The sequence below is a fragment of the Mytilus trossulus genome, chromosome 1 (genome assembly GCF_036588685.1).
Source record: "Mytilus trossulus isolate FHL-02 chromosome 1, PNRI_Mtr1.1.1.hap1, whole genome shotgun sequence".
NCBI classification, from domain to species: Eukaryota; Metazoa; Mollusca; class Bivalvia; order Mytilida; family Mytilidae; genus Mytilus; species Mytilus trossulus.
In genome coordinates this window covers 50821064-50840640 of record NC_086373.1, presented here as the reverse complement: position 1 = coordinate 50840640, position 19577 = coordinate 50821064, and the positions used below count along the sequence as shown (strand labels likewise).

Below are 19577 nucleotides of genomic sequence, written 5' to 3'. Positions count from 1 at the left end.
TTTTTTATTAGAGCTTCCTTACAAATTAACGAAAGGCACGAACGAACGTAAAGAAATACGTATTTCATTTCTGCAATTACAATTTAGAGATCTTTGTTTTATCCGGAAAAAACAGCATTCCCTGACCGGTGTGAGAAAAATATTTCTAATCTCTAGTGAATTTTTTTTTCTCAGCAAATGATTGGTTGAAATTTAATTGTGACATCAAAAGTACACAACTTTCCTCAAATCTTTGTAAAGGAACTATAAAAATCATAAAAGAAACAGATTCCACCACTGTAACTCTTATATTACGACATTTCTCCACTCTCAACAGTTAAATTTTAATTATTTAAAAAGCTCGACAAGCCTCGCGCTTTAGATATTAAAATTTAACTGTCTTGAGTGGAGAAATATCGTAATACACTTGTTGCAGTTGTGGAATCTATATAAATACAAACACATTATGGGCGCAACCATTGAACTTCAAAAGGGGAGGGTTTTTTGTTGTTTTTTTCTTTTTCTTAAGCCCCAGTTCCACTAGACCACGATCGCACCACGCTCACCACGATCTAAAATAAATTCATATCGTGGTGCGGTCGCAGTAAGAGTGACCAATCCAACCAACATTACAACATATTGCTGGTCCATGAAGCTCAAATGACGATATTTCCGTGAACGATACCAGACTGAGAGATGACACAAATATGTCAATAGATATAGGAACATGTGGTACGAGTGCCAATGAGACAACTCTCCACCCAAGTAACAATTTATAAAAGTAAACCTTATAGACCAAGGTACGACCTTCAACACGGAGCATTGGCTCACACCGAAGAGCAAGCTATAAAGGACCCCAACAATTATTAGGGTTAAACCATTCAAACGGGAAAACCAACGGTATATATATATACAACTCGTCTAAACATCAACCAAACAATGTTAGATCTGTATATTTGCTTTCGCAAATTTTTGGTTCTTCCCTCGCCGGGATTCGAACCCATGCTACTGTGATATCGTGACACCAAATCGCCTGCACTGCAGCCGTCCCGCTAGACCACACGACCACCTGGGCTCTCAAATAAAAGAGCTTTTGGTGGGCATGTGTTACCTTTCCACGTCAGTTTTAATCTAGCGGTGTACTACAGTACATGATATACCGGTATAAGGCATGAAGATGTTATTGTTTACAGATCAGCTAAATTATCTATAGTAAAGGATCTTACAAATTAATGTAAGATACAGTCACAGAAAATAATTATATTCATAAGTACGTCTGAGTCAGTGACAACCCTACAACAGAGGTATCCATCGGATCGCCATCAAAAATGGTGAAACATGGCTGTGTACATAATGTATATACAACTCGTCTTAACATCAACCCAACAATGTTAGATCTGTAAATTTGCTTTCGCAAATTTTTGGTTCTTCCCTCGCCGGGATTCGAACCATATATATATAAACGAGAAGCTTGGTTGAGCCGTTAAAGAAAATGGACAAGAAGTCTTAATTACATACAAACGAACAACACCTGGAGAAATTTAATTTATTTTGTGTGAAAATGACAATGAGACTGATGGTCGTAGTCAGGTCGTAAGAAAAGCGTGGTGACGGCAAGGGCGCTCTAGAATCGTAATATGGTCGTGAACAGCGTGGTATAGTCGTAGTAGAAGCGTAGTTGGGTCGCAGTGAGAACGTGATGGTCGTAGTGAGGTCGTAAAAACGTCGCTGTGAGATCGTAGCGCAGTCTCACCGAATATGTTCAAAGTTGGCCACGCTCATCACGATCTTGAAGAACTCGCCACGACCGTGATACGACCTTACTGTGATCTATACGATCGTACTACGATCATCAACATTTGCATTTTTTAAACAGATCGAAGCGCGATCGTGACCTAGTGGGACTGCGGTATTAGTTTTTCGGCGTTATCAATCAATTATATTTTTTTTCAAAATGTTAACACTATAAGATAAAGGTAAAATTTTGATTCAGAATTTTTGTTTGTAATCTGCTTGACCACAATCCTCTTTTTTTTGTTGCCAAATTTGGAATCAGTATATCTTTTAAAGGAAAAAAAGCATAACTCTCTTGAAGTGAATTGCTTGTTCCCTTACACTCAAAGCGAACACGAAAACTTGGTGTGTTCTGGAAAATTAAACCATGTCTCTCTCTCTATCTGACTTTTACTATATATTATTTTCTAACTTATTCTACAATAGATATAGGAAGACGTGGTTTGAGTGCCAATGAGACAACTCACAATCCAAATAACAATTTAAAAAGTAAACCAGTTAAAGTAAATATAATATCATCAAAGTGAGAGGGTTAGCTTTATATTCTTGTCCATTCGTTTTTGATGAGTTTTGTTGTCATATTTTATCATGTGATTATAGTCTTTCCGAATATATTTTCCACCAAGTATTTTTGAGATTTTACTTTTATACATTTTCGCGTCATTTTCCATTTTTAATTGTGATTTTATTATTTCAGCTTGACTTAGACTATCTTCCAGACAACTTCTTCAGAGATGACATCCACTATGACGGTCAACGCCACATCATCTTCTCTAGTAATCGCCAACTCAGTGAACTCGCCAAAGATAAGACCTGGTATATTGACGGCACATTCAAGATAGTGAGGAAACCATTCGCACAACTACTCAGCATCCACTCCTTCATTAAGTCCGACTCAGACATCAAACAGCTTCCTCTAGTCTTTGTATTGATGTCCAGAAGAAGAAAGAAAGATTACAAGAAGGTATATATAATAAATATAGCAAAAAAATCAAAAGCAACATGTTTGGTGTTTTCGCTAATGAGACGGCTATTGGTACTTTACGGAACGGAACGGAACGGAACGGAACGGAACAGAATTTCATTTAAGGTTTCCAAAGGGGGCATTTATCAAAATTTCGAAAAATCTTTAAAACAAAACAAACTTTAAAATTTCTGTGTTTTACGGTTTTCCATATACAAATAACACAAATGTATACTTAATCTCATCTTCACAGGTGAAATGTGCAATAATGTATAACATCGGGAACTATTCTGTAAATGAATATGTCGAATTGTCCTGATAAATTATCATGAAATTAACGCATTTGCAAGTCATGCATTATAATATCTAGACTGACCTCACGTCGTCCTTTCCGACGATGATTAGAAACATTGGTTCTGATTTTAACTTTTTAAATTTATTATTCCGTTCCGCAAAGTACCAATTGCTCTGAGGAATTGGTATTTAACGGAATCGAACGGAAACAGACATCTTTAATGTAATTAAAGCAGTATTTTAATGTAATTAAAGCAGTATGATGAAAAAAATGTGTCTGACACCCCTTTTTGCAGAAGAAATAAGTGTTTTAGATAGCATTCCCGACCAGATAAATAATTAAGAATTTAAAACAAAGGCAGCTTAGACAAAAACAAAAAATCTTACTCCTTCCATTGGTAATTATATTTTTCAAAAGAGGCCTTCCACCTCTCGTGCCGACGAGGATTAGAAACAGTAATCAAGTTGAATCTGATTTAAACTTTTTAATTTATTATTCCGTTCCGTTCCGTTCCGTTTCGCAAAGTACCAATTGCTCTGAGGAATTGGTATTTAACGGAATCGAACGGAACCAGACATTTATAATGTAATAAAAGCAGTATGATAAAAAAAATGTGTCTGACACCCCTTTTTGCAGAAGAAATAAGTGTTTTAGATAGCATTCCCGACCAGATAAATAATTAAGAATTTAAAACAAAGGCAGCTTAGACAAAAAGTCTTACTCCTTCCATTGGTAATTATATTTTTTAAAAGAGGCCTTCCACCTCTCGTGCCGACGAGGGTTAGAAACAGTAATCAAGTTGAATCTGATTTAAACTTTTTAATTTATTATTCCGTTCCGTTCCGTTCCGCAAAGTACCAATTGCTCTGAGGAATTGGTATTTAACGGAATCGAACGGAACCAGACATTTATAATGTAATAAAAGCAGTATGATGAAAAAAATGTGTCTGACACCCCTTTTTGCAGAAGAAATAAGTGTTTTAGATAGCATTCCCGACCAGATAAATAATTAAGAATTTAAAACAAAGGCAGCTTAGACAAAAAGTCTTACTCCTTCCATTGGTAATTATATTTTTTAAAAGAGGCCTTCCACCTCTCGTGCCGACGAGGGTTAGAAACAGTAATCAAGTTGAATCTGATTTAAACTTTTTAATTTATTATTCCATTCCGTTCCGTTCCGCAAAGTACAAATTGCTCTGAGGAATTGGTATTTAACGGAATCGAACGGAACCAGACATTTATAATGTAATAAAAGCAGTATGATAAAAAAAAATGTGTCTGACACCCCTTTTTGCAGAAGAAATAAGTGTTTTAAATAGCATTCCCGACCAGATAAATAATTAAGAATTTAAAACAAAGGCAGCTTAGACAAAAACAAAAAATCTTACTCCTTCCATTGGTAATTATATTTTTCAAAAGAGGCCTTCCACCTCTCGTGCCGACGAGGATTAGAAACAGTAATCAAGTTGAATCTGATTTAAACTTTTCAATTTATTATTCCGTTCCGTTCCGTTCCGCAAAGTACCAATTGCTCTGAGGAATTGGTATTTAACGGAATAGAACGGAACCAGACATTTATAATGTAATAAAAGCAGTATGATAAAAAAAAATGTGTCTGACACCCCTTTTTGCAGAAGAAATAAGTGTTTTAGATAGCATTCCCGACCAGATAAATAATTAAGAATTTAACACAAAGGCCGGATAGACAAAAGGTCTTACTTCTTCCATTGGTAATTATATTTTTTAAAAGAGGCCTTCCACCTCTCGTGCCGACGAGGGTTAGAAACAGTAATCAAGTTGAATCTGATTTAAACTTTTTAATTTATTATTCCGTTCCGTTCCGTTCCGCAAAGTACCAATTGCTCTGAGGAATTGGTATTTAACGGAATCGAACGGAAACAGACATCTACAAATGTAATAAAATCAGTATGATAAAAAAAGGCTGACACTTCTTTTTTTGAATGAGTGGTAATTGTTTTATATAGCATTCTCGACCTGATCATTAATAAATAATTTAACACAAATGCAGGTTACCCAAAATCCATCCATTCCTTATTATATTTTAAAATTTTCGGGAAAAAAAATGATGAAATGGGCAAAAAAATGTTGTCGTTAATTATTAAAGTTCGGAATGAGTTGCTACATTTGTATGTCTAAAGTAATGTTGATCATCTTGGAATTCATTTGAATGTAAGTTTTAAATTGTGCTAATGAATATCATGCATGTGTATTTAAGTTAAAAAAAAAATGAAAAAAAATGTCTTGAATAAAAACAAAGCTCTCGTCAATTATACCCGGCGTCATTACAGTAGGTTACAAATGAAAATATCAAAATCAACCTTTTATTAAATTAGAAGTCCGCAACTTTGCCAATATACAGTGCGAATGACATAAGCTTTTGATGTAGAAATACAAGTGTACTTAAACTATGACAGTGTCAAATTTTTAATTACGGTAACGGTTATTGGGTTCGGGATTGTGTACTTGTTTTTATGTTGTTCGTTCTATAAATAAAGTTTGAGTACTGCAGACGTCTTTTTGTCACAGCCAAGCTTTTTGTAGATCTCTGCTATTTGTGGTGCCAAATAGGAGCCACGTTGCTTGAGAAATGTTTCAGGCATCACACTGGTGTCAGAAGTGTCGACTATTGTGAATTTATTCGACTGAGAAGTTTGGAAATTCATCGGAAAGTTGCCAGTTTTGAAAACCACGTGAGTCGACGATTGGGCGATCCAGAAGCGGATCCCCGTCAATCACAACCCAAACATAATTATTCCGGTGAGATCGTATGGTTTTTATACTTTAAATACTGAAAATTGTTTTAATTTTACAAAAAATTTAGCTGACGAAAATTTGCATTTGAAAAAAAATAATTCCGGTGGCTCCGACCTCGTCACCAAATTACCGGACATACAAAAACATTTTAATTTTTTAATTTGTATTTTATTTTAGTCAAGATTTGCATTTTGTATCATAATAATTTGCATATTTTTAGACTGTTTCATGTAATACGTGTTTTTTAAGTATTACAGATCGAATTTAGAAAATAAAGGACTTATGAGTGAAACTGTTCTACACAACTATCTCAGGCCTATTCCACTCGTCATCACACAACAGACAAAATATTAATTTTCACCTGCTAAGAGACGGGCTTCATCCTAAAAGAATATGGGCACAAAAGTGGTTTAGAAGATTACCACTTGACATATGCCAAGAGTATTGGTTAGATAGGGAATCATTTTCAGTACACGTCGATCCACAGGATTGAAAATAACAATCTTTTATAAATTGCAATTTAATAATAAACATGAATGACGATACAGTAGTAGAGACGGTTTCTGATCGAAAAGTCAGCGAAGATTCCCCGCCAAATGGTGATCAGTTGGGCATAAAAATGCTTAACGTGTTAGGAAGAATGGGGAACGACATGGGAACCTTGGCTGACACCATGACATATGTTTAGAAAACAGGATGAGGTTTCTGCCAATACAATGCAGCTACTCTACCAACAAAGTAGAAGTATAGAAGAATTGAACAATACGTTTTTGCAGAACCGGGAGACATCGAAATCCGACATTAAGAGCACAGGAACTAATACTTCCAGTTACACAGTTGACGATTTTTCTGGGTCTTCTATTTGTCCAAAGTATGGATTATATGATGGAAATAATGAACACCTAGACCCTAAGTTAGGCGAAAACAAACCAGTTGACAGTGTCCAGGTTGGCCAAGAGAACAGTCACAGACAATCTCTGTTCGGTCAAGATAGCAAGCCGAAATCGGTTTTACAGTTCGGTCGTGGGAACAGTCCCAGACCACCTTCATTTAGTTTAGATAATCAACCAATAGGATATTTGCAGTTCGGTCGAGGGAACAGTCCCAGGCCATCGTCCCAGAATACAGATGATGACATACAGACCGGAAGTTTGCAGTTTGGTCGCGGGAACAGTCCCAGACCAAATGCAAATTCACACACACCATTGTCATCAACACAAAGGGATACAACAACACAGAATTTAGATGATGACAGACAGAACGGGAGTTTGCAGTTTGGTCGCGGGAACAGTCCCAGACTAAATGCTAATTCACACACACCATTGTCATCAACACCAAGGGATACCACAACACTCCCCCCTTTTAAACCGTTGTTAAGCACTATAGAAAGATGGGAGTCTAGGTCGAGTTCTATGAACACAAATGATAGACAAGATTTGATAAGAAACATACAACCTTCGTTTTCTAGTGATATTGAAGCTATGCACAGTAGTAACAATACACAGCAGACAAGACAAAAAGTACCAAATAGTGACGTTCCCCACCAAAAACTTCCAACATTCGACGGGAAGGATGATTATGAGGGGTTTATTATCCCATTCAACAGGGAAGCTAGGAGAAACGAATGGAAAGAGGAGGAAAATTTAGATAGGTTCATTGAATGCCTGCGAGGACAGGCGAGTAAATTTATGACCGCAATTCCTCGACAGTAAAGAGATACTTTTGAATCCAATTCGCGTCACATGGAAAACAGGTTCAACCGAAAAGAGCCCCCATCCACTGCACGAAAAAAACTATCTGATTTAAGACAACACAATGAAAAGAATGAAGAGTTTGCTGAAGAAGTAAGACGATTAGTCTCAAGAGCATACCCAACAAGTAGTATCGAGTTACAAGAGGAACTTGCAGCGGAACACTTTTTGAAGGGCCACAAGAACGCCAAAATAGCATATGAAGCTTTAAACCACCAACCTAAGACTGTATCTTCAGCACTAGATATTGTTGTACAACTACAACACAATTATCATGCTACGTTGGGCAGGGATGTTGATTATAATACAAAACAAAGGACCAGACGCGTTACGTGGAAAGATGAAGAGGAAAAGAGTACTGACCAATATGAAGGGATGGACAGCGTTAGGCAGTTGGTAAATTCATTTCGGAAACCAGATAATCAAACATTACAGAATGAAATCAAAGCACTAAGAGATCTTTTAGAAAGGGCCATGCTGCATGATTCAAAACCAGCTACCTTGACAGCACAGTCAACGGGATGTTATTTTTGTGGCGATAAAAGCCATTTCAAACGTGATTGTCCAAAAAGATCACGATCCCCCAGCCCTATGAGAAGACAAGATACTGGTGCTGATTGTGAAAGGAGATATATTATCAAATTGGCAGAGGACAAGATTTACTCATTCCAATTCAAGTCAATGGCAATAAGGTCGATGCTATTGTTGATACAGGAGCAGATGTAACGGTACTTTCAAGATCATGTGCAAATTGTATTGGTTTGAGCGGTACTACCGGTATAAAAGCTTGCTTATTGAATGCAGAAAATGGGAAAGAAATGGAGGCTGACATAAATATTGTTGCAAAGCTTCAACTGGGTAAAAAGGAGATAATTTGGAAAGTATGCATTGCCCCCATAAGAGATGATATTTTGATTGGAATAGACTTACTGAAAGAAGTAGATGGTATCATAATGGCCAAATAAGGTGATCTGCTGATAAATAATGAGCTGATACCAGGACGGTATCATACAGAAAATGATTGCCAAATATCAAGAGTGACGGCTGAAATGGAACCCACTTTAGATACTTTAAAGCCCATGGACGAGACAGATGTATATGGAGGAGTTGAAAGTCTAAAAGAAAGTATTGTTGATGTTTTAGACCCAGCTTCCTTACAAGACGATAACAACACTGGGTCGGTTTTAGTGGAAACTCGCCTACAGGATAATCTTGAAAAAGATAATGTTTCAGACATGGACGAGGTAAGTGCGATTGGTTCAAATGTGCCACATGAGCCGAGGACACAGGCTCCAGACTCAGGTGGGTTTGAGAACAAGAATATTAAGCTATCGCAAGAATTTGTTGTCGAAATTTCAGATGCTTATGATGCGGCTAACGACGATAAATCTGATAGTTCAAAGAAAGAGAATTCACTATTTGAAGACTATATCATATGTTCATTAGAACAGACGATACAAAGTTTAGATTCGGGCAAGAATTCAACCAAACAAGATGATGAATCAGAACAGAAGGAGATTATATCACGTGATTCGGGGACACTGAGTCCAGTCTCAAGTGGTAGTAAGACCCATGCAAACGTAACCAAGAAGATAGGGTCTCTCAATGATGCCTTTAATCCAAAGATTTCACCCAAGATGGATGACAGTTCAGATTCCAGTGAGTCGAGGACACAGGCTCCAGACTTACCTGGGAATCATCAGATGACAAAAGTAAAGCACCCACCTAAAATCAGTCGATATGGACGCAAAATAAACCAACCCTTACGTTTCAAAGATTGACAAAAACATTTGTGCCAAAAAATAAGAGATATTCTTATTGAGAACTGTCTGTTTATAAAGAAAAGGGGGGATAGTGTAACGGTTATTAGGTTCGGGATTGTGTACTTGTTTTTATGTTGTTCGTTCTATAAATAAAGTTTGAGTACTGCAGACGTCTCTTTGTCACAGCCAAGCTTTTTGTAGATCTCTGCTATTTGTGGTGCCAAATAGGACCCACGTTGCTTGAGAAGTGTTTCAGGCATCACATTACATTGTGTTAAACTCGCACGTCAATCTTTTGTCTGTCAAGTTTTGATCACTGTTTCTAATCTTCGGAAGGCCCCTTTTTTAATTTATAATTACCAATGGAAGTAGAAAGACCTTTTGTCTAACCTGTCTTTGTGTTATTTTTTTTACGTCCGTCAATTTTGACGGGACGTATTATGGTATACAAATGTCCAGTGTCCGTCCGTCCGCCCGTCCGTCCGTCTGTCCGGTGTAAACATGTCGCACCGTAACTTGAGAACGACTTATCCAAATTTCATGAAACTTAACATAGTTGTTTCTTATGATGGTCAAATGATCTGTATACTCTTTTGTGAAAATAAGATTACAACTTTTTGAGTTACGGCACTTTGTAACTAAAACAGGGGTGTGTGTTTTTCACATGTCGCACCGTATCTCAAAAACGATTCTTGATTATGGCTTTAAACTTTAAATACTTCTTAGTTATATTAATCTTAATATCTGTATACTTTTTGGTGATGATTCAAAATTCAATTTTTGAGTTATTGAGTATTTTGTAAAAAAGGGGGAGGGTTTTTTGTGAAAATAAGATTACAACTTTTTGAGTTACGGCACTTTGTAACTAAAACAGGGGTGTGTTTTTTTCACATGTCGCACCATATCTCAAAAACGATTTATGATTATTACTTAAAACTTTACACATGTCTTTGTTATATTAATCTTAAGATCTGTATACGTTTTGGTGATGATTCAAAATTTCATTTTTGAGTTATTGAGTATTTTGTAAAAAAAAAAGGGGGGGTTTATATGTCGCACCATATCAAAAAAACGATTTATGATTATTGCTTAAAACTTTACACATGTCTTTGTTATATTAATCTTAAGATCTGTATACGTTTTGGTGATGATTCAAAATTTCATTTTTGAGTTATTGAGTATTTGGTAAAAATAAAAGGGGGGGTTTACATGTCGCACCATATCTCAAAAACGATTTATGATTATTGCTTAAAACTTTACACACTTCTTTATATTAATCTAAAGATCTGTATACTTTTTGGTGATGATTCATTTTTATATTTTCGAGTTATTGAGTTTTTTGTAAAAAAAGAGTTTTTTGTTCACATGTTGCTTAAAACTTAACAGGCTAATGTTGCGTCGGGTTTCCAAATACATCTTGTACAATGATGAATCTTCCTATTGAGCGGGAATAAGGAAGGAGTCAGGATATACTAAGCATGACATCCTGTACAACCCTGTGTTATTCAAAAAAGATTTATGTTTTTTCACAAGACGACGGGCGTATCATGCGCTCATGGCGCAGCTGTTTATTTGAATATTGATCAAGTCGAAATGCTATCTAAAACACTTACCACTCATTCAAAAAAGAAGGGTCTGACTTGTTTTTATCATACTGCTTTTATTACATTATAGATGTCGGTTTCCGTTCGATTCCGTTAAATACCAATTCCTCAGAGCAATTGGTACTTTGCGGAACGGAACGGAACGGAATAATAAATTAAAAAGTTTAAATCAGATTCAACTTGATTACTGTTTCTAATCCTCGTCGGCACGAGAGGTGGAAGGCCTCTTTTGAAAATTATAATTACCAATGGAAAGAGTAAGATTTTTTGTTTTTGTCTAAGCTGCCTTTGTTTTAAATTCTTAATTATTTATCTGGTCGGGAATGCTATCTAAAACACTTATTTCTTCTGCAAAAAGGGGTGTCAGACACATTTTTTTTATCATACTGCTTTTATTACATTATAAATGTCTGGTTCCGTTCGATTCCGTTAAATACCAATTCCTCAGAGCAATTGGTACTTTGCGGAACGGAACGGAACGGAATAATAAATTAAAAAGTTTAAATCATATTCAACTTGATCACTGTTTCTAATCCTCGTCGGAACGAAAGGTGGAAGGCCTCTTTTAAAAAATATAATTACCAACGAAAGAAGTAAGACTTTTTGTCTATCCGGCCTTTGTGTTAAATTCTTAATTATTTATCTGGTCGGGAATGCTATCTAAAACACTTATTTCTTCTGCAAAAAGGGGTGTCAGACACATTTTTTTTATCATACTGCTTTTATTACATTATAAATGTCTGGTTCCGTTCGATTCCGTTAAATACCAATTCCTCAGAGCAATTGGTACTTTGCGGAACGGAACGGAACGGAATAATAAATTAAAAAGTTTAAATCAGATTCAACTTGATTACTGTTTCTAATCCTCGTCGGCACGAAAGGTGGAAAGCCTCTTTTGAAAAATATAATTACCAATGGAAGGAGTAAGATTTTTTGTTTTTGTCTAAGCTGCCTTTGTTTTAAATTCTTAATTATATATCTGGTCGGGAATGCTATCTAAAACACTTATTTCTTCTGCAAAAAGGGGTGTCAGACACATTTTTTTCATCATACTGCTTTTATTACATTATAAATGTCTGGTTCCGTTCGATTCCGTTAAATACCAATTCCTCAGAGCAATTGGTACTTTGCGGAACGGAACGGAACGGAATAATAAATTAAAAAGTTTAAATCAGATTCAACTTGATTACTGTTTCTAACCCTCGTCGGCACGAGAGGTGGAAGGCCTCTTTTAAAAAATATAATTACCAATGGAAGGAGTAAGACTTTTTGTCTAAGCTGCCTTTGTTTTAAATTCTTAATTATTTATCTGGTCGGGAATGCTATCTAAAACACTTATTTCTTCTGCAAAAAGGGGTGTCAGACACATTTTTTTTATCATACTGCTTTTATTACATTATAAATGTCTGGTTCCGTTCGATTCCGTTAAATACCAATTCCTCAGAGCAATTGGTACTTTGCGGAACGGAACGGAACGGAACGGAATAGTAAATTAAAAAGTTTAAATCAGATTCAACTTGATAACTGTTTCTAATCCTCGTCGGCACGAGAGGTGGAAGGCCTCTTTTGAAAAATATAATTACCAATGGAAGGAGTAAGATTTTTTGTTTTTGTCTAAGCTGCCTTTGTTTTAAATTCTTAATTATTTATCTGGTCGGGAATGCTATCTAAAACACTTATTTCTTCTGCAAAAAGGGGTGTCAGACACATTTTTTTCATCATACTGCTTTTATTACATTATAAATGTCTGGTTCCGTTCGATTCCGTTAAATACCAATTCCTCAGAGCAATTGGTACTTTGCGGAACGGAACGGAACGGAATAATAAATTAAAAAGTTTAAATCAGATTCAACTTGATTACTGTTTCTAATTCTCGTGGGCACGAGAGGTGGAAGGCCTCTTTTAAAAAATATAATTACCAATGGAAGGAGTAAGATTTTTTGTTTTTGTCTAAGCTGCCTTTGTTTTAAATTCTTAATTATTTATCTGGTCGGGAATGCTATCTAAAACACTTATTTCTTCTGCAAAAAGGGGTGTCAGACACATTTTTTTTTTATCATACTGCTTTTATTACATTATAAATGTCTGGTTCCGTTCGAATCCGTTAAATACCAATTCCTCAGAGCAATTGGTACTTTGCGGAACGGAACGGAACGGAATAATAAATTAAAAAGTTTAAATCATATTCAACTTGATCACTGTTTCTAATCCTCGTCGGAACGAAAGGTGGAAGGCCTCTTTTAAAAAATATAATTACCAATGGAAGAAGTAAGACTTTTTGTCTATCCGGCCTTTGTGTTAAATTCTTAATTATTTATCTGGTCGGGAATGCTATCTAAAACACTTATTTCTTCTGCAAAAAGGGGTGTCAGACACATTTTTTTTTATCATACTGCTTTTATTACATTATAAATGTCTGGTTCCGTTCGATTCCGTTAAATACCAATTCCTCAGAGCAATTGGTACTTTGCGGAACGGAACGGAACGGAATAATAAATTAAAAAGTTTAAATCAGATTCAACTTGATTACTGTTTCTAATCCTCGTCGGCACGAGAGGTGGAAGGCCTCTTTTGAAAAATATAATTACCAATGGAAGGAGTAAGATTTTTTGTTTTTGTCTAAGCTGCCTTTGTTTTAAATTCTTAATTATTTATCTGGTCGGGAATGCTATCTAAAACACTTATTTCTTCTGCAAAAAGGGGTGTCAGACACATTTTTTTGATCATACTGCTTTTATTACATTATAAATGTCTGGTTCCGTTCGATTCCGTTAAATACCAATTCCTCAGAGCAATTGGTACTTTGCGGAACGGAACGGAACGGAATAATAAATTAAAAAGTTTAAATCAGATTCAACTTGATTACTGTTTCTAACCCTCGTCGGCACGAGAGGTGGAAGGCCTCTTTTAAAAAATATAAATACCAATGGAAGGAGTAAGACTTTTTGTCTAAGCTGCCTTTGTTTTAAATTCTTAATTATTTATCTGGTCGGGAATGCTATCTAAAACACTTATTTCTTCTGCAAAAAGGGGTGTCAGACACATTTTTTTTATCATACTGCTTTTATTACATTATAAATGTCTGGTTCCGTTCGATTCCGTTAAATACCAATTCCTCAGAGCAATTGGTACTTTGCGGAACGGAACGGAACGGAACGGAATAATAAATTAAAAAGTTTAAATCAGATTCAACTTGATAACTGTTTCTAATCCTCGTCGGCACGAGAGGTGGAAGGCCTCTTTTGAAAAATATAATTACCAATGGAAGGAGTAAGATTTTTTGTTTTTGTCTAAGCTGCCTTTGTTTTAAATTCTTAATTATTTATCTGGTCGGGAATGCTATCTAAAACACTTATTTCTTCTGCAAAAAGGGGTGTCAGACACATTTTTTTCATCATACTGCTTTTATTACATTATAAATGTCTGGTTCCGTTCGATTCCGTTAAATACCAATTCCTCAGAGCAATTGGTACTTTGCGGAACGGAACGGAACGGAATAATAAATTAAAAAGTTTAAATCAGATTCAACTTGATTACTGTTTCTAATTCTCGTGGGCACGAGAGGTGGAAGGCCTCTTTTAAAAAATATAATTACCAATGGAAGGAGTAAGATTTTTTGTTTTTGTCTAAGCTGCCTTTGTTTTAAATTCTTAATTATTTATCTGGTCGGGAATGCTATCTAAAACACTTATTTCTTCTGCAAAAAGGGGTGTCAGACACATTTTTTTTATCATACTGCTTTTATTACATTATAAATGTCTGGTTCCGTTCGAATCCGTTAAATACCAATTCCTCAGAGCAATTGGTACTTTGCGGAACGGAACGGAACGGAATAATAAATTAAAAAGTTTAAATCATATTCAACTTGATCACTGTTTCTAATCCTCGTCGGAACGAAAGGTGGAAGGCCTCTTTTAAAAAATATAATTACCAATGGAAGAAGTAAGACTTTTTGTCTATCCGGCCTTTGTGTTAAATTCTTAATTATTTATCTGGTCGGGAATGCTATCTAAAACACTTATTTCTTCTGCAAAAAGGGGTGTCAGACACATTTTTTTTTATCATACTGCTTTTATTACATTATAAATGTCTGGTTCCGTTCGATTCCGTTAAATACCAATTCCTCAGAGCAATTGGTACTTTGCGGAACGGAACGGAACGGAATAATAAATTAAAAAGTTTAAATCAGATTCAACTTGATTACTGTTTCTAATCCTCGTCGGCACGAGAGGTGGAAGGCCTCTTTTGAAAAATATAATTACCAATGGAAGGAGTAAGATTTTTTGTTTTTGTCTAAGCTGCCTTTGTTTTAAATTCTTAATTATTTATCTGGTCGGGAATGCTATCTAAAACACTTATTTCTTCTGCAAAAAGGGGTGTCAGACACATTTTTTTCATCATACTGCTTTTATTACATTATAAATGTCTGGTTCCGTTCGATTCCGTTAAATACCAATTCCTCAGAGCAATTGGTACTTTGCGGAACGGAACGGAACGGAATAATAAATTAAAAAGTTTAAATCAGATTCAACTTGATTACTGTTTCTAACCCTCGTCGGCACGAGAGGTGGAAGGCCTCTTTTAAAAAATATAATTACCAATGGAAGGAGTAAGACTTTTTGTCTAAGCTGCCTTTGTTTTAAATTCTTAATTATTTATCTGGTCGGGAATGCTATCTAAAACACTTATTTCTTCTGCAAAAAGGGGTGTCAGACACATTTTTTTCATCATACTGCTTTTATTACATTATAAATGTCTGGTTCCGTTCGATTCCGTTAAATACCAATTCCTCAGAGCAATTGGTACTTTGCGGAACGGAACGGAACGGAATAATAAATTAAAAAGTTTAAATCAGATTCAACTTGATTACTGTTTCTAACCCTCGTCGGCACGAGAGGTGGAAGGCCTCTTTTTAAAAATATAATTACCAATGGAAGGAGTAAGACTTTTTGTCTAAGCTGCCTTTGTTTTAAATTCTTAATTATTTATCTGGTCGGGAATGCTATCTAAAACACTTATTTCTTCTGCAAAAAGGGGTGTCAGACACTTTTTTTTTATCATACTGCTTTTATTACATTATAAATGTCTGGTTCCGGTCGATTCCGTTAAATACCAATTCCTCAGAGCAATTGGTACTTTGCGGAACGGAACGGAACGGAATAATAAATTAAAAAGTTCAAATCAGATTCAACTTGATTACTGTTTCTGATCCTCCTCGTCACGAGAGGTGGAAGGCCTCTTTTAAAAAATATAATTACCAATGGAAGGAGTAAGACTTTTTGTCTAAGCTGCCTTTGTTTTAAATTCTTAATTATTTATCAGGTCGGGTATGCTATCTAAAACACTTATTTCTCGTGCAAAAAGGGGTGTCAGACACATTTTTTTTCCATCATACTGCTTTTATTACTTTATAAATGTCTGTTTCCGTTCGATTCCGTTAAATACCAATTCCTCAGAGCAATTGGTACTTTGCGGAAAGGAACGGAACGGAATAATAAATTAAAAAGTTTAAATCAGATTCAACTTGATCACTGTCTCTAATCATCGTCGGAACGGGCTGTTGTAGGCCTCTTTTTTAAAATATAATTACCGATGGAAGGAGAAAGACTTTTTGTGTAACCTGCCTTTGTGTTAAATTTTTTTTTATTGATCAAGTCGAAAATGCTATCCAAAACACATACCACTTATGCAAAAAGAGGTGTCAGACAATTTTTTTTATCATACTGCTTTAATTACATTAAAGATGTCTGTTTCCGTTCGATTCCGTTAAATACCAATTCCTCAGAGCAATTGGTACTTTGCGGAACGGAACGGAACGGAATAATAAATTTAAAAAGTTAAAATCAGAACCAATGTTTCTAATCATCGTCGGAAAGGACGACGTGAGGTCAGTCTAGATATTATAATGCATGACTTGCAAACGCGTTAATTTCATGATAATTTATCAGGACAATTCGACATATTCATTTACAGAATAGTTCCCGATGTTATACATTATTGCACATTTCACCTGTGAAGATGAGATTAAGTATACATTTGTGTTATTTGTATATGGAAAACCGTAAAACACAGAAATTTTAAAGTTTGTTTTGTTTTAAAGATTTTTCGAAATTTTGATAAATGCCCCCTTTGGATACCTTAAATGAAATTCTGTTCCGTTCCGTTCCGTTCCGTTCCGTTCCGTAAAGTACCAATAGCCAATGAGACAACTATCCAACATACTAGATAATTAATATTATTCATATAGGAAACAATTCACAAGGTTTATAACAATATCATCAATATATGTCAATATTCAAATACAGCAAAAAAAATCTAAAGCAACATATGTGGTGTTTTCGCTAATAGCTAATGAGACAACTATCCATCATACCAGATAATTAATATTATTCATATATATGAAACAAATTATAAGGTTTACAACAATTTTATCAATATATGTCAATATTCTATGATGCCATGAAAGTTGTATACTAATTATATTATATTTTTTAGGTTCTTAGCTCCCTCATAACCATGCTACCAGACCAGTTAAAGGTTAAGCTGTTTGTTGCGGACTTTGAGAGTGGCCTATGGAGAGCTCTTACTTCAGTTTTCGACGACCCTGTCATCCAAGGTTGTGTGTTCCATTGGACACAAGCCATTTGGAGGAAGACACAAGAACTTGGTTTGCAGGTATGTCTTTTTAACATGTATATAGATAAGTAGACTCAGTAAGTTGTACCAACATCTTCAACATACGGCTTTCAACAATGATTACCATTTGATGTAATAAATATGAACAATATTGTATACGTAGATTCAGTAAAATTGATAATGAGAAACAAGAACATGATTGCAAAATAAATATACAGATATACTTATTCAAACTTAGGAGTCCATGGAGAGCAAAGTAATTTATTACAATGATTTTATAATTGTTACAATAATGTTGACATAAATTATTATCAGGCAAATATATATATATATTCTCAACGTCAACGTCTTCAATAAACAATTTCTATACTATTTTTGATAGTTTTCTTAGTTCTCAATATATATTATTTATTGATATATCATTATTCATAACATCTCATTTTATTTCAGACAGCCTACTACCAGAAGGACACGGTGTATAAGTTTGTCAAGAATCTCATGGCCTTACCATTTCTACCAGCAGAACACATCCCTTCTACCTTTGAAGACATTGCCACCAAAGCAAAATCCGCCAGAACCAAAGAGCTTGCTGAATACGTTAAGAACACTTGGCTGTCATCAACCGTTTGGCTAGTACCATCGTGGAGTATCTTCATGAGACCAGTAAGAACCAACAACGATGTAGAAGGGTGGCATAGACGTATTAACGACAAGGCAGTAGAGTGCAACAAACCTTTTTATGAACTACTAGAACTACTCCATACCGAAACCACTAAGGTCCCAATGCAGGTGAAACTTATCAGTGAGGGCAAGCTTAAAAGGTGTCAAAGAAAGAAGGTTCGAGCAGTCCAGGGAAAGGTATTCGCTTTGTGGGAACAGTACACCACCCACTCCATCACAACAGCAGAACTTCTGAAACAGACCATGCGTTTGAATGGCCCTGTACCAACACCAGAAAACACCGACCAGTAAATTGATAATTGAACATGAACTATTAGTGCGACCATTAGTGCTTCTTGAATGTTTATTTTTCTATATGTAACAATAGTGCCAATTATTATGTAACAATAGTGCCAGTTATTATGTAACAATAGTGCCAGTTATCTTTGAAAACATTATTGTATTAATGTAATACCATGTGAAATCTTAAATGTAATAAGATGTTATAGATGTGAACAAATAAAAATTAAAATATATATCCTTTGTTATTCTGCCAGTACTACCATTGACCATTCACAATTCCATTATTCACAATACAGATGGACAGTCAATCTCATAACTCATAAGTAGAGATAAATTAAAGAAGGTTCTGCTATCACTACCATTACGTATACTGGCTATTCACAATACCATTAAAACCATAGATCAAATCAAATCAAATCAAATCATTTTATTGGTGTAAAATCCAAATATTGGATTGTTACCAGGGCAACCATGACAATCATTACAAACATATAATAAATCAATTTAACCAACATTCATATTCTTATAAGAGTATTATAAGACTATATATGGTCAAAAACATGAGCTTAGCACCATGGCTTTATAATAAAAGCTCTAAAGTTATTCTGACACAGCAAACAATTGATTATTTACTTTCCAAGGTATCGTGACTATATATAAAAAGAATCATACTTTTAACATGTTGGTCATAAACAATTTACAACTTTCAAAACACACAAAATTAATTCTTTCAGTGAATAAAATTCCTTTGGGAAACAGAAGAAAAGTACCCAAATCTATTTAATGTAACTGATTTGGAATGATTAAAAATTAATTCCAATGGTTATCAGTAAAAGTTTAAAAAAGGGTGTATTCAAGGGAGACAACAAATCAAATCTGCCAAGGTATTGTCTACATCTAATACACATGGAACATTGGTCATTGTACTTTCAAATTTATATACATTTTATATATGTATAGAGATAAATAACAGTATATATTCATAATTTAAACACCAATCAAATACATTTAAATAAGTTGGTACGAGTTAGCAGTGATACGAGTTTACATTGG

The 19577-nt window shown here is 35.0% G+C and overlaps 2 protein-coding genes across 2 annotated transcripts in view; one reads left to right on the top strand and one right to left on the bottom strand.

Moving 5' to 3' along the window:
• Nucleotides 1–19577, bottom strand: part of LOC134726708 (dynein axonemal heavy chain 6-like) — a 57525-nt gene that overhangs the window by 15787 nt on the left and 22161 nt on the right. The gene's annotated exons all lie outside the window — the stretch shown is intronic.
• On the top strand, nucleotides 2385–18218 carry LOC134726731 (uncharacterized). The gene is made up of 3 exons (XM_063591152.1): nucleotides 2385–2737; nucleotides 17421–17600; nucleotides 18016–18218. The coding sequence occupies exons 1-3, from the start codon at nucleotides 2705–2707 to the stop codon at nucleotides 18193–18195; spliced, it is 393 nt and encodes a 130-aa protein (XP_063447222.1). The 5' UTR covers nucleotides 2385–2704; the 3' UTR covers nucleotides 18196–18218.

Coding starts and splice junctions, on each gene's coding strand:
- LOC134726731 (XM_063591152.1), top strand. CDS start 2,705: ATGTCCAGAAGAAGAAAGAAAGATTACAAGAAG. Junction 2,738..17,420: donor GAAAGAAAGATTACAAGAAG/GTATATATAATA, acceptor TATATTTTTTAG/GTTCTTAGCTCCCTCATAAC. Junction 17,601..18,015: donor CACAAGAACTTGGTTTGCAG/GTATGTCTTTTT, acceptor TATTTCAGACAG/CCTACTACCAGAAGGACACG.